The 26,162-nt window shown below is 55.4% G+C and overlaps 3 protein-coding genes across 5 annotated transcripts in view; 2 read left to right on the top strand and 1 right to left on the bottom strand.

Moving 5' to 3' along the window:
* Positions 1-4,746: 4,746 nt before the first annotated feature.
* Positions 4,747-14,652, bottom strand: RRP9 (ribosomal RNA processing 9, U3 small nucleolar RNA binding protein). Its single transcript, XM_006169393.2, has 16 exons — positions 14,564-14,652; positions 14,049-14,271; positions 13,892-13,974; positions 9,515-9,624; positions 9,097-9,164; positions 8,968-9,009; positions 8,579-8,705; positions 7,220-7,344; positions 7,048-7,140; positions 6,559-6,659; positions 6,332-6,466; positions 6,193-6,255; positions 5,862-6,007; positions 5,706-5,785; positions 5,035-5,108; positions 4,747-4,918 (listed from the first exon to the last, which is right to left on the bottom strand). Exons 1-16 carry the CDS (start codon positions 14,650-14,652, stop codon positions 4,825-4,827), a joined length of 1,653 nt encoding a protein of 550 aa, XP_006169455.1. The 3' UTR covers positions 4,747-4,824.
* A 288-nt stretch (positions 14,653-14,940) lies between these two features.
* On the top strand, positions 14,941-20,432 carry PARP3 (poly(ADP-ribose) polymerase family member 3). Of its 3 annotated transcripts, none has more exons than XM_006169340.3 (11): positions 14,941-15,038; positions 15,758-15,945; positions 16,488-16,613; positions 16,784-16,972; positions 17,120-17,252; positions 17,346-17,572; positions 17,819-17,968; positions 18,183-18,269; positions 18,456-18,633; positions 19,631-19,786; positions 20,139-20,432. In XM_006169340.3, exons 2-11 carry the CDS (start codon positions 15,763-15,765, stop codon positions 20,306-20,308), a joined length of 1,599 nt encoding a protein of 532 aa, XP_006169402.1. In that variant the 5' UTR covers positions 14,941-15,038; positions 15,758-15,762; the 3' UTR covers positions 20,309-20,432. The 3 variants fall into 3 exon arrangements, with proteins under 3 accessions (XP_006169402.1, XP_006169403.1, XP_006169404.1); XM_006169341.2 differs by having other exon boundaries at positions 14,956-15,069; XM_006169342.2 differs by lacking the exon at positions 14,941-15,038 and adding an exon at positions 15,205-15,308.
* Positions 20,433-25,673: 5,241 nt separating this feature from the next.
* The window catches only part of GPR62 (G protein-coupled receptor 62), a 1,977-nt gene continuing 1,488 nt past the window's right edge, over positions 25,674-26,162 (top strand). The window contains exons 1-2 of the mRNA XM_006169392.2: positions 25,674-25,817; positions 25,895-26,159. Coding sequence (XP_006169454.1) covers positions 25,920-26,159 — 240 coding nt within the window. The 5' untranslated portion in view covers positions 25,674-25,817; positions 25,895-25,919. The remainder of the gene's footprint in view (positions 25,818-25,894; positions 26,160-26,162) is intronic.

Below are 26,162 nucleotides of genomic sequence, written 5' to 3'. Positions count from 1 at the left end.
ATAAATAAATAAATAAAGTGAAGTCTTTAAGGAGACAAACCAAAGCAGAGATACAAAGACTCCCAGAATCCCAGACAGATGCATGCCCTGACCCTGAACTGCCCGGTGACGCCCTTCCTCACGTCATCCACAAGAAGACCCTCACCAGAGGGGCCTCTTTTTTTTTTTTTTTTTGGAGAGATTTTTGCTATAGGGCGCGTGCGCTCGCCAGACAGACAGAGAGAGACATTGAGACAGAAAGCGAGAAATCACCCCGCAGGGGGGATGGTCACGCTGCAATCCCTTCTCCTCCATTCTCCTCTCGGGATCTTGGGCACGCATGCACACGCGCCCGGCGTGAGTTTTAAGCCACCGGGTCCAGGACACGAACCACGATCGACTACGTGGGAGTCCAGCAACATAGCCATTACGCTAACTGCTGGTTCCCTCTTTTTTTTTTTTTTTAAGAGAGACTTTTGCTATAAGGCATGTGTGCTCACCAGAGACAGAGGAAATGAGAAATCACCCCCCATGGTTATGTGTGGCGGGGAGATGGCCATGCCACAGTACCTTCTCCACTCTCTTGAGATTTGGGGACCATATGCACATGCGCTCAGCATGAGTTTCAAGCCTTGAGGGACTCAAAACTGTGGCTGACTGTTCGGGAATCCAGAGCCTTAACCACTGCACCACCTGCCGGCCCCCAGACGTGGTCTCTTGACCTTCAACTTCCAAAACCATGAGCTAAATAAACCTCTATTTTTATGAATCAACCAGCTCTGGGTATTTTGTTTTTAAGCAACAGAAACAACTAAGATATATGAAGGGACTTCACAAAGTACACAGAAAAATGGAATTTATGAGTTAATTTGGTGTGAAAAATACTTGAAATCCAAGCATAGTTTTTTCAAAACATGCATTTTTTTTTTTAGAGGTTTTTGCTATAGGGCACATGGGCTCGCTAGACAGAGACAGAGAGGCAGAAAGTGAGAAATCACCCTCCAGGGGGGATGGCCACACTGCAATCCCTTCTCCTCCATTCTCCTCTCGGAATCTTGGGCACGCACACACATGCGCCCGGCGTGAGTTTTAAGCCACCGGGTCCGGGACACGAACCGCGGTCGACTACGTGGGAGTCCAGCGACATAGCCATTACACTAACTGCTGATCCCAAAACCTGCATTTTCATAAACTTTTTGAAGTCCCCTCGCACTGATGGCAGGACGGCAGCCATTTTGAAATTGAGAAAGGCCTCTGACCAGGACAATCTGATCAAGTGTGAGTCACAGGGAGATCTGTATGAGGAATGGTCAGGTGAGAAACCAGGAATGGGTACTGGAACGCATCAAGATGACTCAGGGGCAAGCGAATGACTGATTGATCGTAGTCAGGGATGATTTACAGGATCAGGATAATGACTCAGGGGCAAGTGACAGACTGATCACAGTGAGGAATGATCTGCACATGCTTATCGCTTGTCCCTATAAATACCGAGAACACGTTGAGCTTTTCAAGGCAGTGTCATGGTCCTTGCTGATGGCCTCCCTATAACTGATTACAGAAATAAACTCCCGTCTTCTCCAGACTCTGCTTCCCATTTCACTGACCTCGAGAAGCAGCAGCCAGACCTATTAATAGCCGACTGGTAACAGCACTTCCCGAGGAACGAGCTTCAGCTTGCTATTGGCTTCCTCAGCGGCACCCTGGGTACACAGAAAGTGGAATAATACCCCCATGCTCTGAAAGAAAATAACATTGAGGACTGAACGATGGACTGCCCAAAGTGTCATTCAAGAGTAGAGGAAAAGTGAAAGGGCTTTTGTTTTTAACTTCCCAGAGGGCACGTGTGCTCCCAGAAAAGACAGCAAGGGGGGGGGGAAGCACCCCCCCATGGGGCGTGGTCATGCAGCAACCCCTTCTCCATTTCTCCATCCTGTTGGGATTTGGGGCACGCATGCACATACACACCACCATATTTTCCAAGACTTCTGTCTCTGCAGAAAGCAAGAAATCGCCCCCCAGGGGGGATGGCCATGCCACAATCCCTTCTCCTCCATTCTCCTCTTGGGATGTTGAGCATGCACATATGCACCTGATATGTTTCAAGCCTCCAGGTTCGGGACTCAAACCGTGGTTGGCCATGTGGGAGTCCAGTGACTTAACCATTATGCCATCTGCTGGTCCCAATAAATAATTCTTTTTCTTGGAAAGTTTTTTTTGCTACAGGGCTCATGCACTCTCCAGAGAGAGACAGAGAGACAGAAAGTGAGAAATCACCCCCTGGGGGGATGGCCACACTGCAATCCCTTCTCCTCCATTCTCCTCTCGGGATCTTGGGCACGCACACACACGTGCCCGGCGTGAGTGTAAACCACCGGGTCTGGGACTCGAACCATGGTCGACTACGTGGGAGTCCAGCGATATGGCCATTACGCTAACTGCTGGTGCCAATAAGTAATTCTTTAAAAATAAAAAAGGGTAGACTATGGACTTTCAGCCTCCATTATCCCTGGGAGCCGTTCCCATGATAAATCTGTATCTACATCTATGTTTCTCTCTATATTTATGTCTACTTCATCTTGGTTCTGTTTCTCCAGAGAACCCTAAAACAGTAATAAAATAAAAAGTCCCCTTAAAAGACGGCCAACAACTTGAACAGACACCACAGTAAAGAAGATGCATGATGGTATAGAGACGCTTGAGGAGGTGATTAGCACATCAGCCATTAGGGAGATGGGTGGGCAATTTCCTCCAGTAACGGGCCAGATAGCAAACGTTTTAGGCTTTCCGGGCTAAGATGCAAAATGGATGATACATTGTATAGGTAGTTATATAATGAGAGAAAATAAATGTCCACAAAATTGTTTTGACACAAAAAATATAAAGTATTACATAAATATATAATAAAAATGGAGGGGTCTGCCAGTGGTGTGCTGGTGAAGGCAGCTGGACCCCACATGGCCAACTGTGCTGTTTGAGTAATGGACTCCGCAGACTGAAAAACATGCTGGGTACCTTCAGGGTTAGGGTTAGGGGAGTGGAGTCTCAATTTCTCTCTCTCTTCCTCTGGGTATGAACACGCCCTGCAGCAAAAAACTTAAGAAAGAAAAATAAATAAATAAATGAAATTGGGGCCAGCAGGTGGCATGGTGGTTAAGGGCACTGGATTCACACAGGGTGACTGTGGTTTGAGTCCCAGACCTGGCAGCTTGCTTTCTCATTCCCCTCCCCACACACACTGCCCCTCTCTAGTAAAATTAATTAATTAAATATGATAAGTTAAATACAATAATTCTTTAAAATAGAAAAGGAAATTAATTTGGCTATTTTGTTTAAAATATATGCATCCACACCTACCCTATAACTCGCCAATTCCATTCCTACATATTTACTCAAGATGAATGAAAACATATGTTCATAAAAAGACATTTTTCTTTTTAAGAGGTTTTTGCTACAGGATGCATGTACTCACCAAAGAGAGACAGACAGTGAGAGGGAAAGTGAGAAATCACGCCCCAGGGGGGATGGTCACACCGCAATCCCTTCTCCTCCATTCTCCTCTCGGGATTTTGGGCACACATGCACATGTGCCTGGCATGATTGTCAAGCCCCTGGGTTTGGGACTCAAACCGCGGTTGGCCTCGTGGGAGTCCACTGACATAAGCTCCGCACCAGCTCTATTTCTAAGCCCAAATGTCCACCACAATATGAATGGTAACCAAACTGGGGTTCATCTAGATGGTAAAATACTCCCCATTAATAACATAAATGCAATGATGTGAGTGAAAAGTGAAAACGCTACACTGAGCCAAAGCCAGTCTCAAAATACAATGCAGGTCCGATCATGTGACCTCAGAAAGAAAGAGCAACGGCTGCGGGTGAGCACGGGGGCAAGTCTGGCCACAAAGGGGCAATACGGAGTTCTCTAGGGCTAAGACAGACCTGTTCCGTATCTTGGTTGTGCTGATGGTTACCTGAACATACTCGTGTGCTATCATTTACAGACCTGCAAACTAAAAATGTCAGTTTTACCATACTGCAATCTTTTTTTAGGTTATAAGACATGTGTGCTTCCCAGAGAGAGAGAGAGAGACAGAGAGAGAGAGAGAAAGTGAGAAATCTGCCCCCAGGGGGGATGACCACACTGCAATCCCTTCTCCTCCACTCTCTTCTTGGGATTTGGGTACACACACAGGCAAGATTTTTAAGCCACTGAGTCCAGGACTTGAGCTGCATAGTTGGTTATGTGGGATCCAGCTGCCTTCACATCCACGCCTCCTGCTGCCCCCCCATAACACTTTTAAGTTTAAAAAGCCTCCTGTGTCAGAGCCAGCAGGTGGCCACTCTCAGCCCTTGTCCTCAGGGCAGGGTCTCACCTTCATTTCAAAACTGCACCCCTGGGCAGTCTGCACTCCCCCCCCCCAGCTTTCTGGGGGGACTCACAGGGCTGGCTGCCTTCTGTTTGGGTCTCAGACCCCAGCAACTACCCTGACACACAACTGCATGGCCGTCACCGTTGACACACAACGGCAGCCAGCAGTTGGACCCTCAGAGCCCAGAGCCCGGCCAGAGTGCTGGGTGGGACTGGCCTAAGGGGCCGAAGCCAGGAGCCAGCAGAGGTCTCCACCCCAGTCCTACAGAAAAAGGTAAAAGTCCTCAGGCCAGCAGAGGGCAGCACCGAGACCGCCGGGGTCTTGCCTGACCCTGGGCCTTTCCAACTCCCATTGGGCACATCCCTGACCCCACTCCCCAAGAAGTTCCAAGAGACAAGGCCCAAAGGGAGACTTTTAATACAAAGAGGGTGGAGCATGGCCTGGGAAGGACTTAAATAAGGGGAAGAGAGAGTCAGGAGCCGGCTGCTGCGGGCTCGGGGGCCCTGGGGAGTGGGATGATGCAGACAGAGTTCCGAGCCTCTTTGATCCGCCACCATCGGCCAAGTCTGAAGGGGACAAGAGAAGGGGATGAGACATGGCCCAGAGCCCACCCCAATCCCACCCAGCTGCCAGCCAGTGCCAGCTTGCCTCTCACCCTCTCCAGCTGACAAACACTTCGTACCTGTGTTCCTGTCCCACCCCAGCCACCAGGAAGTCCCCAGCACTGGAGAACTTGAGGCTGTTGATAAAACCCACCTGAGGAGAGAGGGACACACGGTGAGACCTTAGACCAGCCCTTGGCCAGCCCCAGCATCTGCCGCCAGGCGTTGGCCCTACCAGGCCTGGGCTAAACCTCTGCTCCACTTCTGAGAGGTGGTGGGTGGAGCGCCAGCCTGGTGGTGAGGTCAGTGGTGAGCTTGTGAGGATTAAGGAGATCGTGTATGTCAAGTATGTGGAAGGTGTGGCCTGAGGTCTGGCCCCAGGTTACGGGGCCGTGGAGGCCAATGACCATCAGCACCAACCCAGGCCCTCGCCCTCAGCATACACAGATACCTCCTGCCACTGTCTCCCCGTTCCCCAGTGTGGACGGTCAATCCACATGGCCCTCCATCCAGCGGCGGCCATGCAGATCTGTCACTGGGCCAGGCCTCCATCCCATGCTATTCCCTGGCTTGCACCCCAGCACCTTGGACAGGGCCTTAGACAAAGGGAGAAGATGGAGAGAGGGTTCCTGCCAGGCCCTGTGCTAGGAGCTGGCTCTGCCCTGAGGCGGCTCCGGCACAAGGAAGGCACAAGGAAGGACGTTATGGAGAGAATTCCCAGGGCCACAAGCTCCAGGGGCCTCACACTCACCAGGGGGATGTCACAGAGGTGGTCAAGGCGCCGGAAGCCCTCCCCACACTGCCAGAGCCGCACACAGGAGCTGTGGGAGCCTGGGGAGAGGAGAGAGTGAGCGACCAGGGCAGTGGCCCACCTGCGTGCCCTCCTCCCTGCTGGCACCACACCCACCTGTGGCCACGAGGTCTGTATTGAGTAGGGCTGCTACTGATGACACCCAGAAGGGCTGCTCCAGGCCTGGCTCCCCCCGCAGCCCATGAGCCTCACGCTGCAGGGCAAGTGGCCGCTTCTTGGAGAGGCCCCACAGGGCCACGGAGCTGTGGACAAGGACTGCGGTCAGCGAGGAGGCCAGGGCAGGGAGTGCTCTGCCCCCACGTCCTCGTCTAGGAAAAGGGTTTGCAACAGCTCCCATGGGCATTCTAGGAGTAAGTTCCGGGCCTGGCGGACCCCAGGGACTCAGGAGCAGGAGCTGGCTGGGAGACTGCAGAGAGGCAGGGCTTACCCGTCATCTGCCCCCGACACCATGTGCTCCTCATTGATGAGGTGAATGCAGTCGATGGAACCCCTGGAGAAAGGGTTGTGAGGTGCGGCCCGGACCCCTACCCATAGGGCCACCCCACCCGGCCTGGCGGGCTGCCTACTGGTGGCCGTAGAAGACAAGCTGGGATTCCTCAGGGATCTTCCACACGCGCACAGTGCCGTCCCGGCCCCCAGCTGTCACACAGCACTCCCGGCTCAGGGCGTCCAGCGCAGCCACAGCGTCCTGGTGCCCAAAGCTGGTGCAGAGGACAGAGGAGGATGGGCTCACATGTGTATGTGCACACACACGTGCACATGCGCCCCGCAGCCCCTCCCTGCACACACTCACAGCGTCTCCACGTAGGAGTTCTCTGCCACGTTCCACACCTTCACAGAGCGGTCATGGGATGTGCTGTAGAGCTGGTGGGTGCCTCGGCGGAATGCCAGCCCCTGGGGGTGCATTGAGAGGGTGTCTGGACTCCAGCAGGCGAGACAGAGGTCAGGCCTGGGGAGGACTTCCTAAGAAGCCGGTCACACGGCATGGGGAGCCAGCTGCCCGAGAGCACTCTGGGCACTTCTGAGCCCTGTGTGGACCCAAGGGCATGGTCACCTGCCTCGAGCAGATGCAGACTTCTCAAGGGCTCCTATCCCTGTGCAAGCTCAGCTCGGTTCCCCCAGCTCCTCCCCATCCCTGTGGTCCTTTTTTGTCCTTTATGGCACCACTCACTGCCCCAGAGTGCAGGTTCCCTGAGGATGGAGACCCCGGGAGCCCAGCACCGAGCCGGGCCCACTAGGTAGGTGTGCACTGCACATCCACCAACAGGGCCCAGCGCCTCACCGACACGGCGTCCCGATGTCCCGTGAAGGTGTACAGGTGCCTGCAGCTCTGGGCCTCCCAGATGAGAATGAGTTTGCTGCGGTCACCCGAGGCCTGTGGGGATGAGGACGATGGCCACAGGCACCCACTGTGCACCGGCTCTCCCACCTCCCGGGGGCCGACCTGGCCTTACAAGGTACTTGCCGTCAGAGGAGATGGCCATGCAGAGGATGTGGCTGCTGTGGCCGGGAGGCTGGCCCTCAGTGCCCTTCTTGGCTCGAGGAATGACATGCAGCTTCCGTCCACTCTCCACGCTCCCTGCCACCAGGAGAGAGGCTGCTCAGGTGGGTGGATGGGGCTGACCAATAGTCCCTTCGAGGGACAGTGTGGACAAAGGGGCCATGAAGATAGTCCTGGATCAGGTCAGAGGACCTGGCTTGGCCACCGTGTGCCTCTGGACAAGCCACCTCAGTTTCCTCACCTGCTAAGTGGGGACAGGAGTCCCCAAGGGCAGTCATGAAGCTCAAAGAAGAGAAATTATGCAAAAGTGCTTGGGACCTGGGACCAGCAGTTGGCATAATGGCTATGTCGCTGGACTCCCGTGTACTCAACCACAGTTCAAGTCCCAGACTCGGTGGCTTAAACTCACACTGGGCACGTGTGTGTGCATGCCCAAGTCACCTGCTAAGTGGGGACAGGAGTCCCCAAGGGCAGTCATGAAGCTCAAAGAAGAGAAATTATGCAAAAGTGCTTGGGACCTGGGACCAGCAGTTGGCATAATGGCTATGTCGCTGGACTCCCGTGTACTCAACCACAGTTCAAGTCCCAGACTCGGTGGCTTAAACTCACACTGGGCACGTGTGTGTGCATGCCCAAGATCCCAAGAATGGAGGAGAAAGGACTGTGGCATGGCCATCCCCCTGGGGTGATTTCTCACTTTCTGTCTCTGTCTTTCTGGTGAGCGCACGTGCCCTATAGCAAAAAACTCTCAAAAAAAAAAAAAAAAAAAAAAAAAAAAAAGCTTGGGACTGGCACTAACAGATGGCGTAGTGGTTACACTGCTGGACTCCCAAGTAGCCAAACATGGTTCAGGAGAATGGAGGAGAAGGAATTGGGGTGTGGCCATCCCCCCTGGGGAGTGATTTCTTACTTTTCCTTTCACTGTCACTTTCTCTGTCTCTGGAAAGCACATGCACCCTAAGGCAAAAACCCCTTAAAAAAAAAAAAAATTAAAGTGCCTAGTGCTCGTTACTACCATGGGCAGGTGAGGACGGCACCTCTGTGCCGAAGGCTGGGAACCCAGGACCAGAGCTTCAGTCCCAGGCTGTGCAGGGCCTCAGACATCACCTGCTGGGCCAACCCCTATTACCGCACTGCCCTGCCTTCGCCCGACAGCTCTAGGCAGGAGCTCCTGCTGGGCGGAAGCATCTACCATCACCCAGAAAGCACTTCCTCGGAAGCAAACCTAGCTCCACAGGGTACCCCCAGCAAGGCTGTCTGCCAGGGCCACTCCCTCTTCCCAGCTGCCCAGACGCCCCCTGGACTCACTCACACTTAATGATGGTGCAGTCTTTCGCAGCGGAGAAGATGGCTGAGTCGTCGGGGGTAATGACCAAACACGTGATGGACAGCTGGTGGCCCCGTAAAACTCGAATGTCAGCCGGGGCTGGAGCCTGGATCTGGGTAGGCAGGGGCTAGGTCACTGAGCCTGGCCATGAGGCATCACCCCTCGACACCATCCTTTCCCACCTACCATGGCCGGAAGGAAAACCGCCCAGGGCTGCAAGGACCAGCCTCTTACATGACCCAGCCCGCACAGATGTTCACCATGTTCCAGAGCGAAGACGCCATAGCCCGAGCCCCGTCGGGTCACCACCCACCCAGGTAAGGCCCCAATGTCCTGGTGCCTGAATCCTGCACCAGAGCACCACACCCACTCACCTCCTTTGCCACCGACTTCTGCAGCCTGCCCCTCTGCTCGAGCTGGATGGAGAGGATGGGGTGAGACGAGGCCCTGGGAGCAGGACCGGCACCCTCCACACCCACCCCAGCCCTCTTCCCTCCACTCACCACGTCCTCCTTCAGGCGTCCGGCCACCTGGTCCTCCTCAAATGCACGGGCCTCGGCTTTCTCCTCCTCTGTGCATCACAGCCCGGACCACAGAAACCGAATCTGAGGGCCCACTGTTCCTGACCTACCCCATTCCCTCCTCGCTGCCCACCCCAGCGCTGGGCCCTGCCCACTAGGCCTATGCCATGCAGGCAGTCAGGCTGTCCCAGCAGAGGGGAGGGGGACTGGAGGGTCTCCTCCTGCCCCTACTCATCAGATCGATTTAAAGCTCCCTACAGTCCAGCTTATCCTAGGAGGCCCAATAGAACCCCCCCCACCCCGGGTAGCTGGCTGAAACCCGCATCCGTCACCCATTGTTGGCTGGCACTGCAGCCCCAGGCAGCAGGCAGGCCTTGGCACAGGCCGCCCACCGGCTCACCTTGCTGCCTGAGCTGCTCCAGGTAGAGCTTGGCCAAGCGTAGTTTCTTCTCCTGCGCGGTTTCCTCCAGCTCCTCCTCCTCCTCCTCTTCGGTCCTCCTTGGAGCCAGGCTGTGGGCAAGAGGGAGCTGGGTCTGAGGGGCTCATCCTGGTCTTCTGGCCACTGTCATCGTGCCTCCTCCTCACACCCCCTGCCACCAGACCGCCCCCATCACAGCCATCCTCATGGCCAATGACCACGCGTGCAGGAAACTGAAGGCTGTGACTCACCCAGCCGAAAGGCCCACCCAGAGCCCACATGAGGGTGAAAGCAGGCCCTGAACCAGAGATCACTGAAACCCCAACTGTGGGGAAAAGTGAAGGTTCTAAAAGCTTCTAAGAGAAAGTGGGCAGTGTACAAAGGGGTCAGGAACTGAAAGGGTTTCGGACTCTCAACAGCAACACTGGGACAAAGGAGCCCCACGGATGAAACTCTGGAGGGAAACGCAAACCCCGGGACGCCATGACCATCACGGCACCGCGATGGAACGCAGGCCCTGTCGGGTGCAACCGGCCTCCTCTCCTTTTTAAAACGAATTCGTTTCTTGCATGACGGAGACAGCACAAGAGATACAGGCCACACCAGCAGGGTCACCACGTCCTGACCTACCCCCAGCTGCAGCCAGGCCAGATCATGGCGTGTGACGTGCTCAAGGACGCAGACCTGGGACCCTCCTGTGTGGGTGCAGTTGTGTCACTGCTGTGCCAACACCTGACCCCTTTCTCTTTTTGCTTTTTAGGTTTTTGCCATAAGGTTCATGAACTCACTAAAGAGAAGGGAAACAGAGAGAGGCAAAGTGAAATCGCCCCCCAAGGGGATGGCCAAGCCAGTCATCGTCCTCCTCTTGGGATTCTGGGCATGCATGCACACACACGTGCCCAGGGTGATCTTCAAGCCCTGGGACTCAAACCGTGGTCAGCCGTGTGGGAATCTAGCTGCCTTAACCACAACATGGCTGACTGTGGTTTGAGTCCCGGACCTGGCGGCTTGCTTTCTCACTTTCCCTGTCTCTCTTTTTTTTTTTTGGAGAGATTTTCACTGTAGGGCGCGTGCGCTCGCCAGACAGACAGAGAGAGACATAGAGACAGAAAGCGAGAAATCACCCCCCAGGGGGGATGGTCACACCGCAATCCCTTCTCCTCCATTCTCCTCTCGGGATCTTGGGCACGCACGCACACGCGCCCGGCGTGAGTTTTAAGCCACCGGGTCCAGGACACGAACCGCGGTCGACTACGTGGGAGTCCAGCGACATAGCCATTACGCTAACTGCTGGTTCCCTCTCTCTCTCTTTTTTTAAATCGTAATAATGACAGTAAATTTAAAAAAAATTTTTTTTTGAGATTTTTGCTATAGGATGTATGCATTCCCTGGAGAGACAGAAAGCAAAATATCACCCCCCAGGGGGATGGCCATGCCACAATTCCTTCTCCTCTCCTCTCCTCTCCTCTCCTCTCCTCTCCTCTCCTCTTGGGATCTTTGGCATGCATGCACACACACCCAGTGTGAGTTTCAAACTGCCTGATCCGGGACACGAACTGTGGTGGACCACATGGGAACCCAGCGCTTTAACCACTATGGCACCTGCTGATCTCGAAAATAATTCATTTTTTAAAAATTTTAAAAAAGAAGGAAAGAGACTGTGCTCCCCAAATGAGAGGGTCAGCTAAGGAGGATGTGGGACACCAGAAAGGGGAGCCCCAACATGGAGCACAGAAGAGGCAGAACTCACAATGACAACCATCCCCAGGCACGGGGGGTAGCCAGTCTTGGTCAGATCCAAAGACCCAAAAGGCAGACATGCTGGGACAGTCACTGCCTCAGACTCACTGCCACGACACCGTCCTTAACCCTGGAGACAGGCTTCAAGTGAATCTAAACTGGTTTGGGCCTGACCTTGTGAAATTCCTTTTTCACCCTAGTCCCTGGACCAACTGAGGTCACACACTGCGCTCAACACAGGCCCTGCTTTGACCTGCTCCTGGGAGGTGGGGGAGGTCACAGGAACTCAGAAGCAGGGAATCAGGGGAGCCCGCTACCCGTCCACCACTCTGACCATATGCCTATGGGTGTCCGGTCTCTACCAGGTGCCCCCATGGAGTTTCCCAGGACACACTTATGACCTTCCAAACTCTCAGCAAAGCCACGGCTAGACTGTGCCCGAGATTTGGTGCCCTGTGCCCAGGAGGCCTTTGGCCACGGGCTGGTGCTGCTCCTGCCTTAGCCAAGGTTGGGGCTTTTACTCAGGATCATCACACAGGAGGTAAAACTCGGAAGAAAAATAGGGGACGTATACCCTGTGTGATTCCATTCACGTGGCATTCTGAAACACAAAACTCCAGGGACAGTGGCTGGGGGAAGGGCTGACTATGAAGGACCAGGGGGAATTTGGGAGGGTGAGCAAACCCATCTATATCTTCATAGTGGTGCTGGTTTCAAGCATTTGTCAAAGCTCAGAACTATACATTAAAAAAGGTGAACACTGGGCCTGGCAGGTGGCGTGGTGGTTAAGGGTGCTGGACTCCCACATAGCCGACCGCAGTTCGAGTCCCAGATCTGGCAGCTGGCTTTCTAATTTTCTCTCTCTCTCTCTTTGTCTCACTGGTCAAATTAAAATAAATAAATAAAGGTAAATAAAATAATTCTTTAAAAAAATCTTAAAAACCGGGTGCATGTGCGTGCATGCCCAAGATCCCGAGAGGAGAATGGAGGAGAAGGGATTGCAGCATGGCCATCCCCCCTGGGGGGGGTGATCTCTCGCTTTCTGTCTCTCTCTGTCTTTCTGGCAACTGCATGCGCCCTATAACAAAAACCTCTCCCCCCCAGAAAAAAAAATCTCAATAAAAAGAAAAGGTGAATGCTACTGTATGTAAATATCTAAATGACAAACAAACAAAAAAAAATACTTCATGTAAAAAATAAGAACAGGAGCCGGTAGATGGCATGGTGGTTAAGGCACTGGATTCTCACACGTGGTTGATGGCGGTTCACGTCCCAGACCTGGTGGCTTGAAACTCACACCAGGTGCATGTGCGTGTGTGCCCAAAATCCTGAGAGGATGGAGAAGGGACTGAGGGATGGCCATCCCCCCTGGGGAATTATTTTTCACTGTCTCTCTGGTGAGCACACACACTCTATAGCAAAAATCTCTCAAAAAAAGAAAAAAAGTAAGAATGACATTCAGTTAGGGCTTGTAAGTTCCCACAGAGGTTCTAGTTCTTCACCTAAGCAGCAGTTGCACGGAGACTCACTATTTGATAGTTATTTTCTACCATCAATTGTGATCCATTGACTCTTCTATATCTAATACATTTCATAATACAACAGTCAAAAAAAAAATCTTAAAAAGCTTGTTGAAAGGCTTGGCAAACACTCACCCACAGAAATTAAGAAAAGTATGTTAAGTCTTTCTGTGAGCAAGGTAAGGCAACACATCCCCAATCTGAGAAGCAGAATTTTTAAAAAAAGTTTTTCCCATAGGGCACATGAGCTCACCAGAGAGACAAGTAAAAGGGAAAGTGAGAAATCACCACCACCACCACCACCACCCCCAGGGGGGGAGGCGGCCACACCTCAATCCCTTCTCCTTCATTTCCCTCCTGGGATTTCTGGGTATGCATACACGCACGTCCAGCAAGATTTTCAAGCCACCAGGTCCAGGGCTCGAACCACGGTCAGCCATGTGGGAGCCCAGCATCTTAACTACTATGCCACTTGCTGGCCCAGAAGCAGAATTTCTAATGCCAGTTCCTAGAAGAGGTGCCAGGGATCCCTGGTGTGAAAATCGCCATCCCACAAGGTCAGGTCTGATCCCTTGCCCAACCCTTGGAAGCACAGCAACCCTCCAATCACCTGCAGAAATGAGGGAGGCATTGGAAGCCCTCCAGTCTAGATATACCCACCAACTGCTGCTCCGTCTTTTCCACCTCCCCCTGACACACTTACACCCCAGACTTCTCTTCTCTGATCGATCTCTGAATGCCTTATCTCTCCACGAGAGACTACTCATCTCTCCAGGCCCTATGTAAACGCCCCTGCTCTCTCCCCATCCTACTATTTCATTCTCTCCTTACCTCCCTGTTCATCTCTGTACTCCCAGTGGTGAAGCTAGTACCTGGCATGTTAGGGACTCTATGGTCTCCCACTCGGGTCTGGGGTCCTCCCCACAGACGCCACTCAGAGAATATGAGATTACTCAGGGCCAGAAATGAAAGAGTCCCGATCCGAGAGCCAAGGACAAGAGCCTTGGGCTCAAGATGCAGTTCTACCTGGGCTCACAGGGTCTTCCATATACCAGGAGCCTCCGGTTTCCCTTCCGCTAAGTGGTACAGAACAGCTCACCTCTCGCTCTCAGAGTCGCTGGAGATCTCCTCGTTCATCTTGCCGCCACCCTTGGACTTGTTCCTGTCCCCCGCAGAGTCGGCCTGGGAATTATTTGATCCTTCCTTTGGTCAGAGGTCCCGACCACCCCGATACTGACCAAGGACCCCTCCGGTACCTCGAGAGCCCGGAACTGAGAAAGACGGTGGCTCCCTGGTAAGCGTAAGGCTTTGAAGGACTTAGCAGCGGAGAGAGGGACGAATCTGACCCAGACTGGGGTCCCGGGCGAAGAGCTGCGGAGGAGCTCAGATCCCTCAGATGGGATGAAGTTGTCCCAGTAGCAAGACTGATGGCGCCCCGCAGAAGGGCCAAGCTCCCCTTCCGCCGCCGCTTGCCTGCCCCTGCACCAGCACTGGCCCCAGAGGCCGGCTTTCCTCGCTTACGAGCCGCCGCTGCGGACCCCACCTCCTACAGGTCCATTGGGCCTTTCAACAGACTTTGCCACGCCCCCAAGCGCCCATAGGATGGAGGCCTGTGGCCACGCCTCCGAGACCTTCTATAGGCTCTCGCTCCGGGTTTGAGTAGGAAGCAGGTCTCTCCCCGGAGCTTCCGGTCTGAGGCCGTGGCGCGTGCGCTCTGCGACTTCTAAGGGGGCGGGGAATCTGAGCAGGAAGCCTTTCTCTGTGATTGCACCTTTTGGCCGCTGGAGGGCGCAAGAGATGCGGGGTCTGCGTTTTGGACCGTAACTTCTGGATCTGGGGCGGTGGCAAGGGGACTGGCATTGACAACTGCGGCGGATCCAGGCGGTCCTGGGGAAAAGGAGGCAGTGCCCAGACCCCGCCCAAGGTCACTGAGCAACCAGTGGGCAGATGGACATCCTAAGAGAGTCGTCAGCCCCCTAGGCCTTAAATGTGTCCAGATTCAGGGCCCACCCATCCAATAGATAGGTCACCCACCTTGGCCTGCCTCAGCCTCTGACTCACCCCACTGGTGACCAAATAGCTGGAATTCAATACTCTCCTCCCTCCCTGAAGTTCTTTCTCCGCCTCCAGAGATTGTCAGGAAGTCCCTCCCTAAGTCACGCCTAAGGCTCGCAGAAGTTGCTGAGAGAGCCGCAGACGTGGGACTGCCCTGGCAATTGCACACAAAGGTCCTATTAGCAGACCAGGTAGCCTCTTTCAGGGCCCTGCTTCTCTTGGGTGAGTGTCCTCTGGCACTGCCCACAGCCCTCTGCAGGATCGGGCAGGGTGGGGCTGGTCCCCTGTCCTCCAGCAGCTTAAGGCTACTGATCTGGAACCCTGGTTGGCACCCTAGAACTCTTCAATCCGTTGAAGGGTTTCTGTGCCACTGGATCCCAACCTGTGGAGGGATATTTCTGGCCCCAGGAGTGCTGTCCCGAGCTGCTGCTGCCCTCCCCCATCGCTTGGGTGCCTGCCTGGTGAGCATGCCAGGTTCTGAGATAGCCGACAGGGGGAGGAGCAAGTGGTACCCAGCGTGTGCAGTGGATTCCAAGGAGCCTGGCAGCGGGAGGAGGGAGCGTCTTCTTTCACTTTCTCTATGGCCTTAGGACATGCTGGAGAGCTGGGCAGGGCAGGAAGCCAGAGTGGCAGGCTGGACGGGGCCTTGCCCTTGCGCTTGTGACTGGGGGAAGGGTGGATCTGAGGTACAGGGAGCCAGTTTTGTCCAGGGCTGGGAATGGGGACAGCATAGGCAGGGACAAGCAGTGGGAAGGTGGGGAGGAGGCACTGCCACCCCACCTCCAACTGTCCACAGGCATGCAGGCCCGGGCCTGGCCCAGCACACAGACCACCAAAGGGCAAGCCCAGGGTGGTGCAAGTCAGTGCAGTGCAGGCCAGGTGGCGTGCTGAGGCCCCTCCTGTGCCCCAGGCATCATGGCTCCAAAGCGCAAGCCCTCGGTACAGACTGGGGGACCGGAAAAGAAGAAAGGGCGGCAGGGGGCAGAGGAGGAGGACAGCTTCCGCTCCACGGCTGAGGCCCTCAGGGCCGCACCTGCAGAGAAGCGCATCATCCGTGTGGACCCCGCATGCCCGCTCAGCAGTGACCCTGGGACCCAGGTGAGCTGCTTGGAGGCTGCTCCCTCATGGGTGCAGACACCCAGACCTGCTCTCCTCCGTCCTGGGGCTCAGCTCTGGGAATGAGCTCAAGGCCCCGAGTGGGCTCCAGAGCAAGGCCTATTCTCCCGAGACCCTAAAGGTCAGGCAGAGCTGTATCCCCTAAGGTCCAGAGAGGCCCTATCCGCCCCTCAGGCCCCAGAAAGGCTCTCCCCACCACAATTAAGGAAGGGCCTTGACTTCCATCTCCTCAGGACTTGCCCATGTCCCTTCAAACCAGCCCTCAAGTCAGAGCCAAGTCCCCCTCAGTTCCCCCCTGGGACATAGCTGTGTCCTCCTGGAGCCCTCCCACCCCCAGTCAGGGCCTAGCCCTGTCCTCTCAGGCCACGTCCCCTAGGGTAGAACCATGACCTCCCCCTCAAGCATTCCAAGGCTCCCCAGTGCAGACTCCTGTTCCCATCGGACTCCCCGCAGTGTGGGCCGGGCACCCCATCCAGCCTGAGGGCAGTCCCGGCCAGCTGCCGCTCCACCCCACCCCCGGCCAGGTGCACGAGGACTACGACTGCACGCTGAACCAGACCAACATCGGCAGCAACAACAACAAATTCTACATCATCCAGCTGCTGAAGGAGGGCGCCGGCTTCGCCTGCTGGAACCGCTGGGGCCGCGTGGTGAGTGCCCCGCCTGCCGCAATGCCTCCTCCCCGCCTCTTCCTGGGCATGCTCCCCAGGGTCCCCAAAAGGCCACAGCTGCTGACTGACACCCCCACCTCCCACTGTCCACGGTGAGCAGCCCTGGGCCTGGCCCAGCACACAGACCAGCAACGGTTCGTCCATTGTAGGGAGAGGTGGGCCAGTCGAAGATCAGCCGCTTCACACAGCTGGAAGATGCAAGGAAGGACTTCGAGAAGAAATTCCGGGACAAGACGAAGAACAACTGGGCGGAGCGGGACAGCTTTGTGGCCCACCCCGGCAAGTACACGCTTATCGAAGTGCAGGGCGAGGACGAGACCCAGGAGGTCGTGATGAAGGTGAAGTGGCCAGGGCGGACAGGCTCCGGCTGAGGGAGGGGACTGGCTGACAGTTGCTCCTGGTTGGGCTCTGCCCCTGCCCCCTCTCTAGTCTCTGTCTAATGTCTTTCCTGACTGCTCCAGCCCACATGTGCCCTGTGTCCCCAGGTGGACGGAGGCCCACTAAAGGCCGTGGCTAAGCGGGTGCGGCCCTGCTCCCTGGACGCAGCCACACAGAATCTCATCACCAACATCTTCAGCAAAGAGATGTTCAAGAATGCCATGACTCTCATGAACCTGGGTGAGGGGAGAGGCTGGCAGGGGCAGCAGGGGCGCCAGGGTGGCAGGGTGGCAGGGCAGTAGGGCTGAGCCTCCCTTCCTCCCTGCCCCCCAGATGTGAAGAAGATGCCCCTGGGAAAGTTGAGCAAGCAGCAGATCGCACGAGGCTTTGAGGCCTTGGAGGCCCTGGAGGTGGCCCTGAAAGCACCCACGGGCAGCAGCCAGAGCCTCGAGGAGCTGTCCTCCCACTTCTACACGGTCATCCCGCACAACTTCGGCCGTAGCCGGCCCCCACCCATTAACTCCCCCGAGATCCTGCAGGCCAAGAAGGACATGCTGCTGGTGAGGGCCAGCAGTGGACCCTGGGCAGGCGGACCAGGCCAGGGGACGGGGGGACAGGTGGCCGAGAAGGCCCAGAGGCACGGCCTGCCACGAGCAGGAGAAAGCATGGCGGGTGGGGGGGCAGACAGACAGATGGGCAGCAGGGATGGACAGGTGGACAACAGGTGGGGCAGTGGCAGCCCTGTGGGAGAACAGAGAGAGGCCGAGGTCAAGAGGGCAGACAGGCCGGCATGCCCGTCATCTCAGGTGCTGGCAGACATCGAGCTGGCCCAGGCCCTGCAGGTGGCCCCCGAGCAGGAGGAGATGGTGCAGGAGGTGCCACACCCACTGGACCGAGACTACCAGCTCCTCAAGTGCCACCTTCAGCTGCTGGACTCTGGGGCGCCCGAGTACAAGGTAGGTGGGGCCTGTCGAGGAGCTGGGCTGACACGGTACCAGTCCTCTGCCCACCTGCCCTGATGTGCCCAGAGGAGTCCTCCCCCTTACCCCCACCCTCGGCCTTCTCTCCCTGCAAGGGAGCGCTGGGACCTGGCGGGAGAGGCGGGCACAGAGGGTTAGTCCACGCGTGTCCCCACCCGACCCCCAGGCACCAGCTTCCGCTCACCCACAGGTGGTACAGACCTACCTGAAACAGACAGGCTGCGAATACAGGTGCCCCGTTCTTCAGCACGTCTGGAAAGTGAACCGAGAAGGAGAGGTGAGCGGGAGTCCCCGGCCCCTCCCTACTGCCACCTGCACCTTAGGCAGGTGACCCTGGCCGGCGAGCAGCCTAGCAGCTCTGATGGGTTTCGGCAGCCCTTGGTCACATCCTGAGAGCGGCAGGAAGAGGCGCCAGGGCCCGTGGATGGCCGGCCATCACACTCCCCACCTCCTACCTGCTCAGGGAGACAGGTTCCAGGCCCACTCCCAGCTGGGCAATCGGAAGCTGCTGTGGCACGGCACCAACGTGGCTGTGGTGGCCGCCATCCTCACCAGTGGGCTCCGCATCATGCCCCATTCTGGTGGCCGCGTTGGCAAGGGCATCTACTTCGCCTCGGAGAACAGGAAGTCAGCTGCCTACGGTGAGGCGCCCCTCTGGGCCATGCTGGGTGGGCACAGCACCGTGCTGGAGTGGGCCCAGTCCTCGCCCACTGCAAACTCACAGTGTATCTGGGAGAGGATCCATAGGGGGTTCACTGACCAGAATGCTCGATGGGGCATCCTGGGATATGGGGGACTCAGAAGAAGTACCTGGGGGTCAGAGTGGCTTCCTGGAGGTGGTGATGCAGACAAGGTGAGTACACTAGCCAGATGACCCTCCAAGGCAAGAGGACGGACCCCACGACCAGGAGGTGCAGTCGGGGCTTCCAAGCCCCTCCTGACTCAGAAGCTTAGAGCAGCACCTGGTGGGGTCCGGGGTGGGTTGGGGTTTTGCCCAGAGAGCAGTGTGCATAGTGAAATCAGTGGTGCAGCTGCCCCGAGGGTGGCTGAGGCCAGAGGCTGCAAGAGGCCGTGTTCTCATACAGGCCAGGGCTGTGTAGGTGGAGGGGGCAGGGATCCGTGAGCCATGTGTGAGAGGTGGGTTGGACAGTGTGTGTGGAGGGTTGTGCGTGTCTCCCACGATGTCTGAGTTTCCAGCCTGCAGTGGTGACCTCCCAGACAGGCTCCTCAACCCCGGCTGAGCCCGTCGGAGGCTACCACCACTCACCCTTCCAGGGAAGTCGGATGGGGCTGAGGATCTAGGATAACTGAGGTTGCCCAGGGCCAGGCGTTCCATTGGGAGGGCAAAGGAGCCTCAGGAAGGGGGCTGAGGGGTCTCAGGAGGGCCAGTGCAGGGTGGTCCCAGCGTGTGGGCTGAAGGGCCCAGTGGCCATCAGCACAGCAGGCTGGGACAAAGCGCCTCCTGAGTTTGGCCACTGAGAGGCCATGGGTAGGGACTTGGTGCTGACCTTGGTGAGGACAGCAGAGGGCTCAGAGGCCTGGCCACAGGGAGGTGAGGACGGAAGGGACAGAAGTAGGAAGGTGGGCAGGGAATCTGGGGGGCTGGGCAGGAGGGCTGAGCCTGCCCGGGTCCTCCAGTCACTGGCATGTCCTGCGGGGCACACCACATCGGCTACATGTTCCTGAGTGAGGTGGCACTGGGCAAAGAGTACCACATCACCGTCGACGAGCCCAGCTTGACGTGTCCCCCCACTGGCTTCAACAGTGTCATCGCCCGAGGCCACACAGAGCCTGGTGAGTCCTGGGGAGCTGGACGGGCCTGGGGCTGAGATGGGGGACGGGGACATGTTCAGGGAGTGGGCTGTACGGAGGGACAGAAAACAGCAGCCATGCTCCCTGTGACCATTCACTTAGTCAACAATCAGCAGACACTCACTGATTCAGCAGGTCGTCCCCAGGCATCCTGGAGGGCTCCAAGGAGGTGTCATTGACTCCTGAAAGACGAGGGCGAGTTTCCTAGAGAGGGAATGAGGACGGGTAGTCCAGGCAGAGGGTCCAGGCAGGGAGAGAGTAGGGGCAGGGATAACTGATAAAACCAGGGACCAGCGGCCCCTCGGTCACCCGTGGACCTCGCTGTGTTCCTCAGATCCGACCCACGACACTGAGCTGGAGCTCGACGGCCAGCGGGTGGCGGTGCCCCAGGGTCAGCCCATGTGCTGCCCAGAGTTCAGCAGCTCCAGATTTTCCCAAAGTGAGTACCTCATCTACCAAGAGAGCCAGTGTCGCCTGCGCTACCTGCTGGAGATCCGCCTCTGAGCACCCGCTGCCGCCTGGGGTCTGCCCGTCTCTGAGAGCTCCGTGTCGGCCTTTTCTTCTCCAGTGACGTGATCCGTTCTTACTGTCTGTGTCACAACAGAGCTCTTGAACCTACTCCTTCTAACTGAAGTGTCGCTTTCTTCCACCCCCATCTCCCTAAGCCCACCCCCCAACCGTGGTAACCACTGTTCGACTCTGCCTCTTTTTCTTAAACAAGTATTTATATATTTGTTTATTTATTACAGAGGTTTTTGCTATAGGGCGCGTGCGCTCGCTAGAAAGACAGAGAGAGACAGAGAGACAGAAAGTGAGAAATCACTCTCCCCAGGGGGGATGGCCATGCTGCAATGCCTTCTCCTCCATTCTCCTCTCGGGATCTTCAGCATGCACGCACACGCGCCCGGCGTGAGTGTAAGCCACCAGGTCTGGGATTCAAACAATGGTAGGCCATATAGGAGTCCAGTGCCTCTAACCACCAACTAAGATGGTTGCAAGTGGAAATATCTTAAAAAAAAAAAAAAAAAAAAAGAATTATTTGTTTAATTCTACTTATTATTATTATTATTATTATTATTATTATTATTATGTTATTTTAATTTGGCCAAACAGAGACAGAGAAAGAAAGGGAAAGGGAGAAAGCAAGCCTCTAGGTCCGGGACTTGAACCGTGGTAGGCCATGTGGGAATTCAGCGCCTTTAACCACCACGCCACCTGCCGGCCCCATGCAAGTGGAAATGATCTAATTCCATACTTCATTTGTATTTGCCAATATTTCCTTCCTTATCAATACAGACCCATGGACTCTTATTTTACCCAATGGGTTATAATCCATAACTGTCATTAATTTATTGTGATTCTCAAATTGTCCCAGACTTGGCCAGCCGAAGGTCCTTGCTGTGTCCCTGTCACTTTTTGAGCCACTCCTTCCTTTCTGGCATCACAAGATGTTCCAGTTCATCTTGTACAAACCTAGGATCAGCTATTTCCCCACAGAGCCCAGCTTCCCTGGAGCGGGAAATGGTGTTTAGGATCCAAGATCTGGAGAGGGCTCCTAGGCTCCGGGGTGTCCCTGCTTTTAAGTCCTTTCGGCAGGGAGAAGCAGGAAATATGTATATGTAAGTAACTGACACACCAGTCTGTCAATTTCTCTTCTCCAATTCCATAGTTTCTCTAACAGGAAGAACCTGGGTTTCCATCAACATTGATATATTGATTTATTTGCCTGATCTTACTCAAAAAGAAGTTTCAGAATTGCTATATGCGTACCATTGTGAAAAACACACTTTCCAAGTAGAACTCACATTTTATTATTAAAATAATTATTAATTTTATTTCATTTTATTTTTGTCATAGGGTGCATGCGCTTACTGGAGAGAGAGAGATAGAGACAGTGAGAGGGAAAGTGAGAAATCACCCGCCCGGGGGGATGGCCACTCCACAATCCCTTCTCCTCTATTCTCCTACTAGGATTTTGGGCAAATACACATATATGCCCAGTGTGGATTTCAAGCCACCGGATCTGGGACTCGAACTGTGGTTGACCAGGTCCAGTGCCTTAACCACCATGCCACCTGCTGGTCCCTATTTTTTAAACATTTGCTAGAGGACACATGCACTCACAGGAGAGAAACAGAGAAAGAGAAAGTGAGAAATCACCCCCAGGGGAGATAGCCATGCTGCAGTCCCTTCTGTATTCTCCTCTGGAGATTTTAGACATACACACATGCGCACCAGGTCCGAGACTCAAGCCGTGGTTAGCCATGTGGGAGTCTAGCTGCCTTAGCCACCATGCTGCCTGCTGGCCCCCAGTTTACTGTTTTTCATGAATAGAACGTTAACATAGTTCCAAAAGGTACAAATTATACACGATGAGCTCAGAGGAATCCTCCTGTCCCCTTCACTCCTTTCCCACGCACCTGCAGGAAGGAGCCAATTTCATGAGTTCTGGTTTATCCTTCCTGTGTTTCTTTTTTTAAACACACACGTGTGGGACCAGTAGTTGGCGTAATGGCTATGTCACTGGACTCCCACATTGTTGACTGCAGTTCGAGTCCCGGACCCAGTGGCTTAAACTCATGCCAGGCGTGTGTGTGTGTGTGTGTGTGTGTGTGTGTGTGTGCATGCCCAAGATCCTGAGAGGAGAACGGAGGAGAAGGGATTGCGGTGTGGTCATCCCCCCTGGGGGGTGATTTCTCACTTTCTGTCTCTCTGTCTTTCTGGCAAGCGCATGTACCCTATAGCAAAAATCTCTCAAACACACACATATACACACACACACACACACACACACACGCATGCTGGCAAGCTACAGAGAGTTTGAATTTATTTAATGATTTTGGAGGAAGCATGCACTCTCCAAACCATCAGAGTCCTCATCCCTTCTATTGCTGCCCCTAGTCCACTTTCCTCATTGGCCCCTCCCACCAGCCCTGGCAGCTCAGGGCTGCCCCCGGCCTGCAGGCCTGACTGGACAGAGAGAAGAGGAAGGGACTGGCCTTTCCCTTCTGAGCCTAAATTTTTAAAAATCCATCTTCCCCTCTTAGAGGCCATCACCCGCATCCAAGCTGTGGCCAAGTACAGGGAGGGGTGGTGTGTGCACAGAGCTCTGAGAAGCAGGTGACCTCACTTCCAAGTCCAACTCAGCTGTGTGATCTGGGGCACCGTCCTCCCCAGTCTGGGCCCCAGTGTTATCGGAGTCATGATGAATCTGACCTGGGCTTGTCAAGTTCCAGCATGGAATGAGTGAAACTGGCTTTGGTTTCGACCATCTGGAGCCCTACCGACACTGCCCGTGTGCCTGTGATGGGTGCTAGGAGCAAAGGCTCAAGCGAGACAGACGAGGTCTCCACGCTCACCAGGCTCACAGCCTAGTAAAACAGGCTCTGAACAAACACGCGCTTAAACATAAAACCTAGGCCCCGCGGGCGGCGTGGGAGTTAAGGCAGCTGGATCCCACATGCCCGACCCATGTCTGGCTCCTGGATCCTGTGGCTGGGAAAACACACTAGGCGAGTGTGTGTGTGTGTGTGTGTGTGCCCCAAATCCCCAGAGAATGGAGGAAAAGGGACTGCGGCACAGCCAGCCCTCCTGGGGAGGGAGGTATTTCTCTGACAAGCATATGTACCCTCTAGCAAATTAAATATCTATATATCTATATCTATATCTATATCTGTATTTATAATGACCCCTGTCCAATAGGGAAGGTGTCAGGAAGGTAAGTGAAGCAGGGCTAAGGGACAGTGGAGTAATTTTAGAAAAGATGGTCAATGACAACCTTTTTCAAATAGAGACCAAAAGAAAGCGACAGAGCAGAGAGCAAGCCATGGACGGATCTGCGGGAAGGGCGTTCATGCAGAGAATAACGCGTGCGAAATAACCAGGTGGAAACTGGCTTGACAGGTGGGAGGGACGGCAAGATGACTGCTATGGCTGGAAGTTTGGTGGGCAAGAAGGAGGGTGGGCCAGAGAGGTGGGGAGAAGCCAGGTACTGGAGGTCGGCCGACCCACAGCACAGTGCAGCTGAGATTCTGTTCTGATGATGGGCTGTCCTGGGAGGAATAAGAGCGAGGACAAGTCTGACTGCTTTGGGACCATCAGATGGTGTAATGACTATGTCGCTGGACTCCCATGTAGTCAACTGTGGTTTGAGTCCCGGACCTGGTGGCCTAAACTCACACCAGGCACGTGTGTATGCATGCCCAAGATCCTGAGGAGAGATTAGAAGGGAAGGGATTGTGGGTGTGTGTGCGTGCCCAAGATCCCAAGAAGAAATTAGAAGAGAAGGGATTGTGGCATGGCCATCCCTCCTGGGGTGTGATTTCTCACGTTCTGTCTCTCTGTCTCTCTCTAAAATCCCTTCCAGAGGACCTAGGGTGAGACATTAACAGACCGTTTTGGCCTTTGATAACAACGATCTCTCTACATCCTGTCCCTGGCATAGTATCCCTATAATCACAGTCATTAACAGACTATTTTGACTCATTGCTAACAGGACTCTTCCAACACCCTGTCCTTGGGACAGTACAAGCCCCCTTATCTCTGTTAAAGTACACTCTACTAATTCCTCCCCAAACCTACAAGCTCCTTCCCTCCTCCCACCTGCCAGCCTTCTGCTGGGAACTTCCACACGTTGGCTGGACATCCCTGAGCCCACTGGGGAAGTGCGGTTCCCAGGAAGGCAGAGTAACACTGGGGAAGGGCAGGGGATGGACCGGGGGGGCCAGCGGGCTAACGACAGCACAAGGGCAGGAGCAGAGGCCAGGAGACATTTGGGCGGATGCTGAAATGGCCCAGATGGTGACAGTGGGGCCAGGGAGCAACGGTGGTGGTGAGGAGTGGCTGGATTTAGGAGACCTCAACGGACCGGCTATGGGGCATGAGGGGAAGGGTTGCAGGGGACGGGACCCAGAGCTATGGTTCTGCTCTGAACACAGGAAGTTAAAGATGCCCGTTAGTCACAGTACTGGGGTGATGTTGCAGAGGTGGCTGGTTACCCAGGTCTGGAGATGGGGGGAAAAGACAGGGCTTCAGACCCAAATGCAAGCCGTTAGGGGATGGGTGGGTTTTGCCATGGGCCTCCTGTCTTCCCGCCTCTGTCTTCAGGCATACGCCCCACTGGAGCTACATGGCTTCCCCGGAACCTGCCATCTGTGGGTGAGGGCAGATCCCTACACTGATTGGCCAGGACTGGGCTTTGTACCTAATCAGCAAAACGGAGAATGGGGGTCTTGCTCACCCAAACTGCATGACCTGAGAACTGGGAGGATGGGTTCCTAAAGGACATGCTCTGTTTCAGAGGGCTCGTTTGCTGGCAGCAAAACCAAAACCAGTTGCCTGCGAAGGCCTTCTCTCGTCTGTCCCCACTGTCTATCATGGGGCACTTTCTATGCCAAGTTAACAGTGGCTGAGCACCTACCATGTACCGCGCCCTGTGGTTCCCCCTCACTTTCCTAGCCTCCTAGGTGAGAGAACTAGCCCTCCCAGGGCCCACAGTGGAGAGAAGTGTCTTCCTGCTCCGGGTGTTGTCTGACTGGCACTTCAGTTTCCCGTTAGTACAGAACGAAATGATCTTCTTATCCCCATATCCCCACTGATGGCGACTGGAGGGAGCAGAGGGGGCCACTTCGCGCCTCTGGGAAAGGCAGAGCAGGGTCTGCTGAGTCCAAAGCCCAGACTAACCTCCATCTAGGCTCCAGGACAGTGCCTGCTCTGCCCCACCCACCCACCCAGCCCGAGGCGCGCCCAGGCACTTCCACAGCAAAGCCTCCAGCCTCCAGCTGGCAGCTGCTAGGACCCAGGGGGCTGGCACCAGGCCCTGCCCCTCTCTGCCAGCTCTGTGTCTTCAAAGGGCAACATCAGAGTGACAGCCAGTACCATCTCCAGCAAGGAGCTGGGCTGGGGCACGGGAGAGAGCCTGTAGACCCAACTTTCCACCCCTCCATGGGGCCGGCCAAGTCCCCAAGAGGATGGCAGCCTGGGCGTCGGAGCCACCTCCTGGGCAGCCTATGAGGTGAGGGGCAGGAGGAGCAAGGGACAGGTGATGGGAATCGTGGAGCCGGGGGCTCCATTTTGTTCTCTGCATCCCAGAACAGGGTGAAGCCTGAGCGCTCAAATGGCCAACATCACAGGGCTGAACGCCACGGAAGTCGCAGGCTCCGTGGGGTTGATCCTGGCGGCCATCGTGGAGATAGGGGCGCTCCTGGGCAATGGGGCACTGCTGGTGGTGGTGCTGCGCACGCCAGGACTGCGCGACGCGCTCTACCTGGTGCACCTGTGCGTCGTGGACCTGCTGGCGGCCGCCTCCATCATGCCGCTGGGCCTGCTGGCCGCGCCTCCGCCGGGGCTGGGCCGCGTG

This window comes from Tupaia chinensis, unplaced genomic scaffold (assembly GCF_000334495.1).
Source record: "Tupaia chinensis unplaced genomic scaffold, TupChi_1.0 Scaffold147003_1, whole genome shotgun sequence".
Lineage (NCBI taxonomy): Eukaryota > Metazoa > Chordata > Mammalia > Scandentia > Tupaiidae > Tupaia > Tupaia belangeri.
Note: the sequence above shows the minus strand (reverse complement) of the source record. Positions and strands in the feature narration are given on the sequence as shown.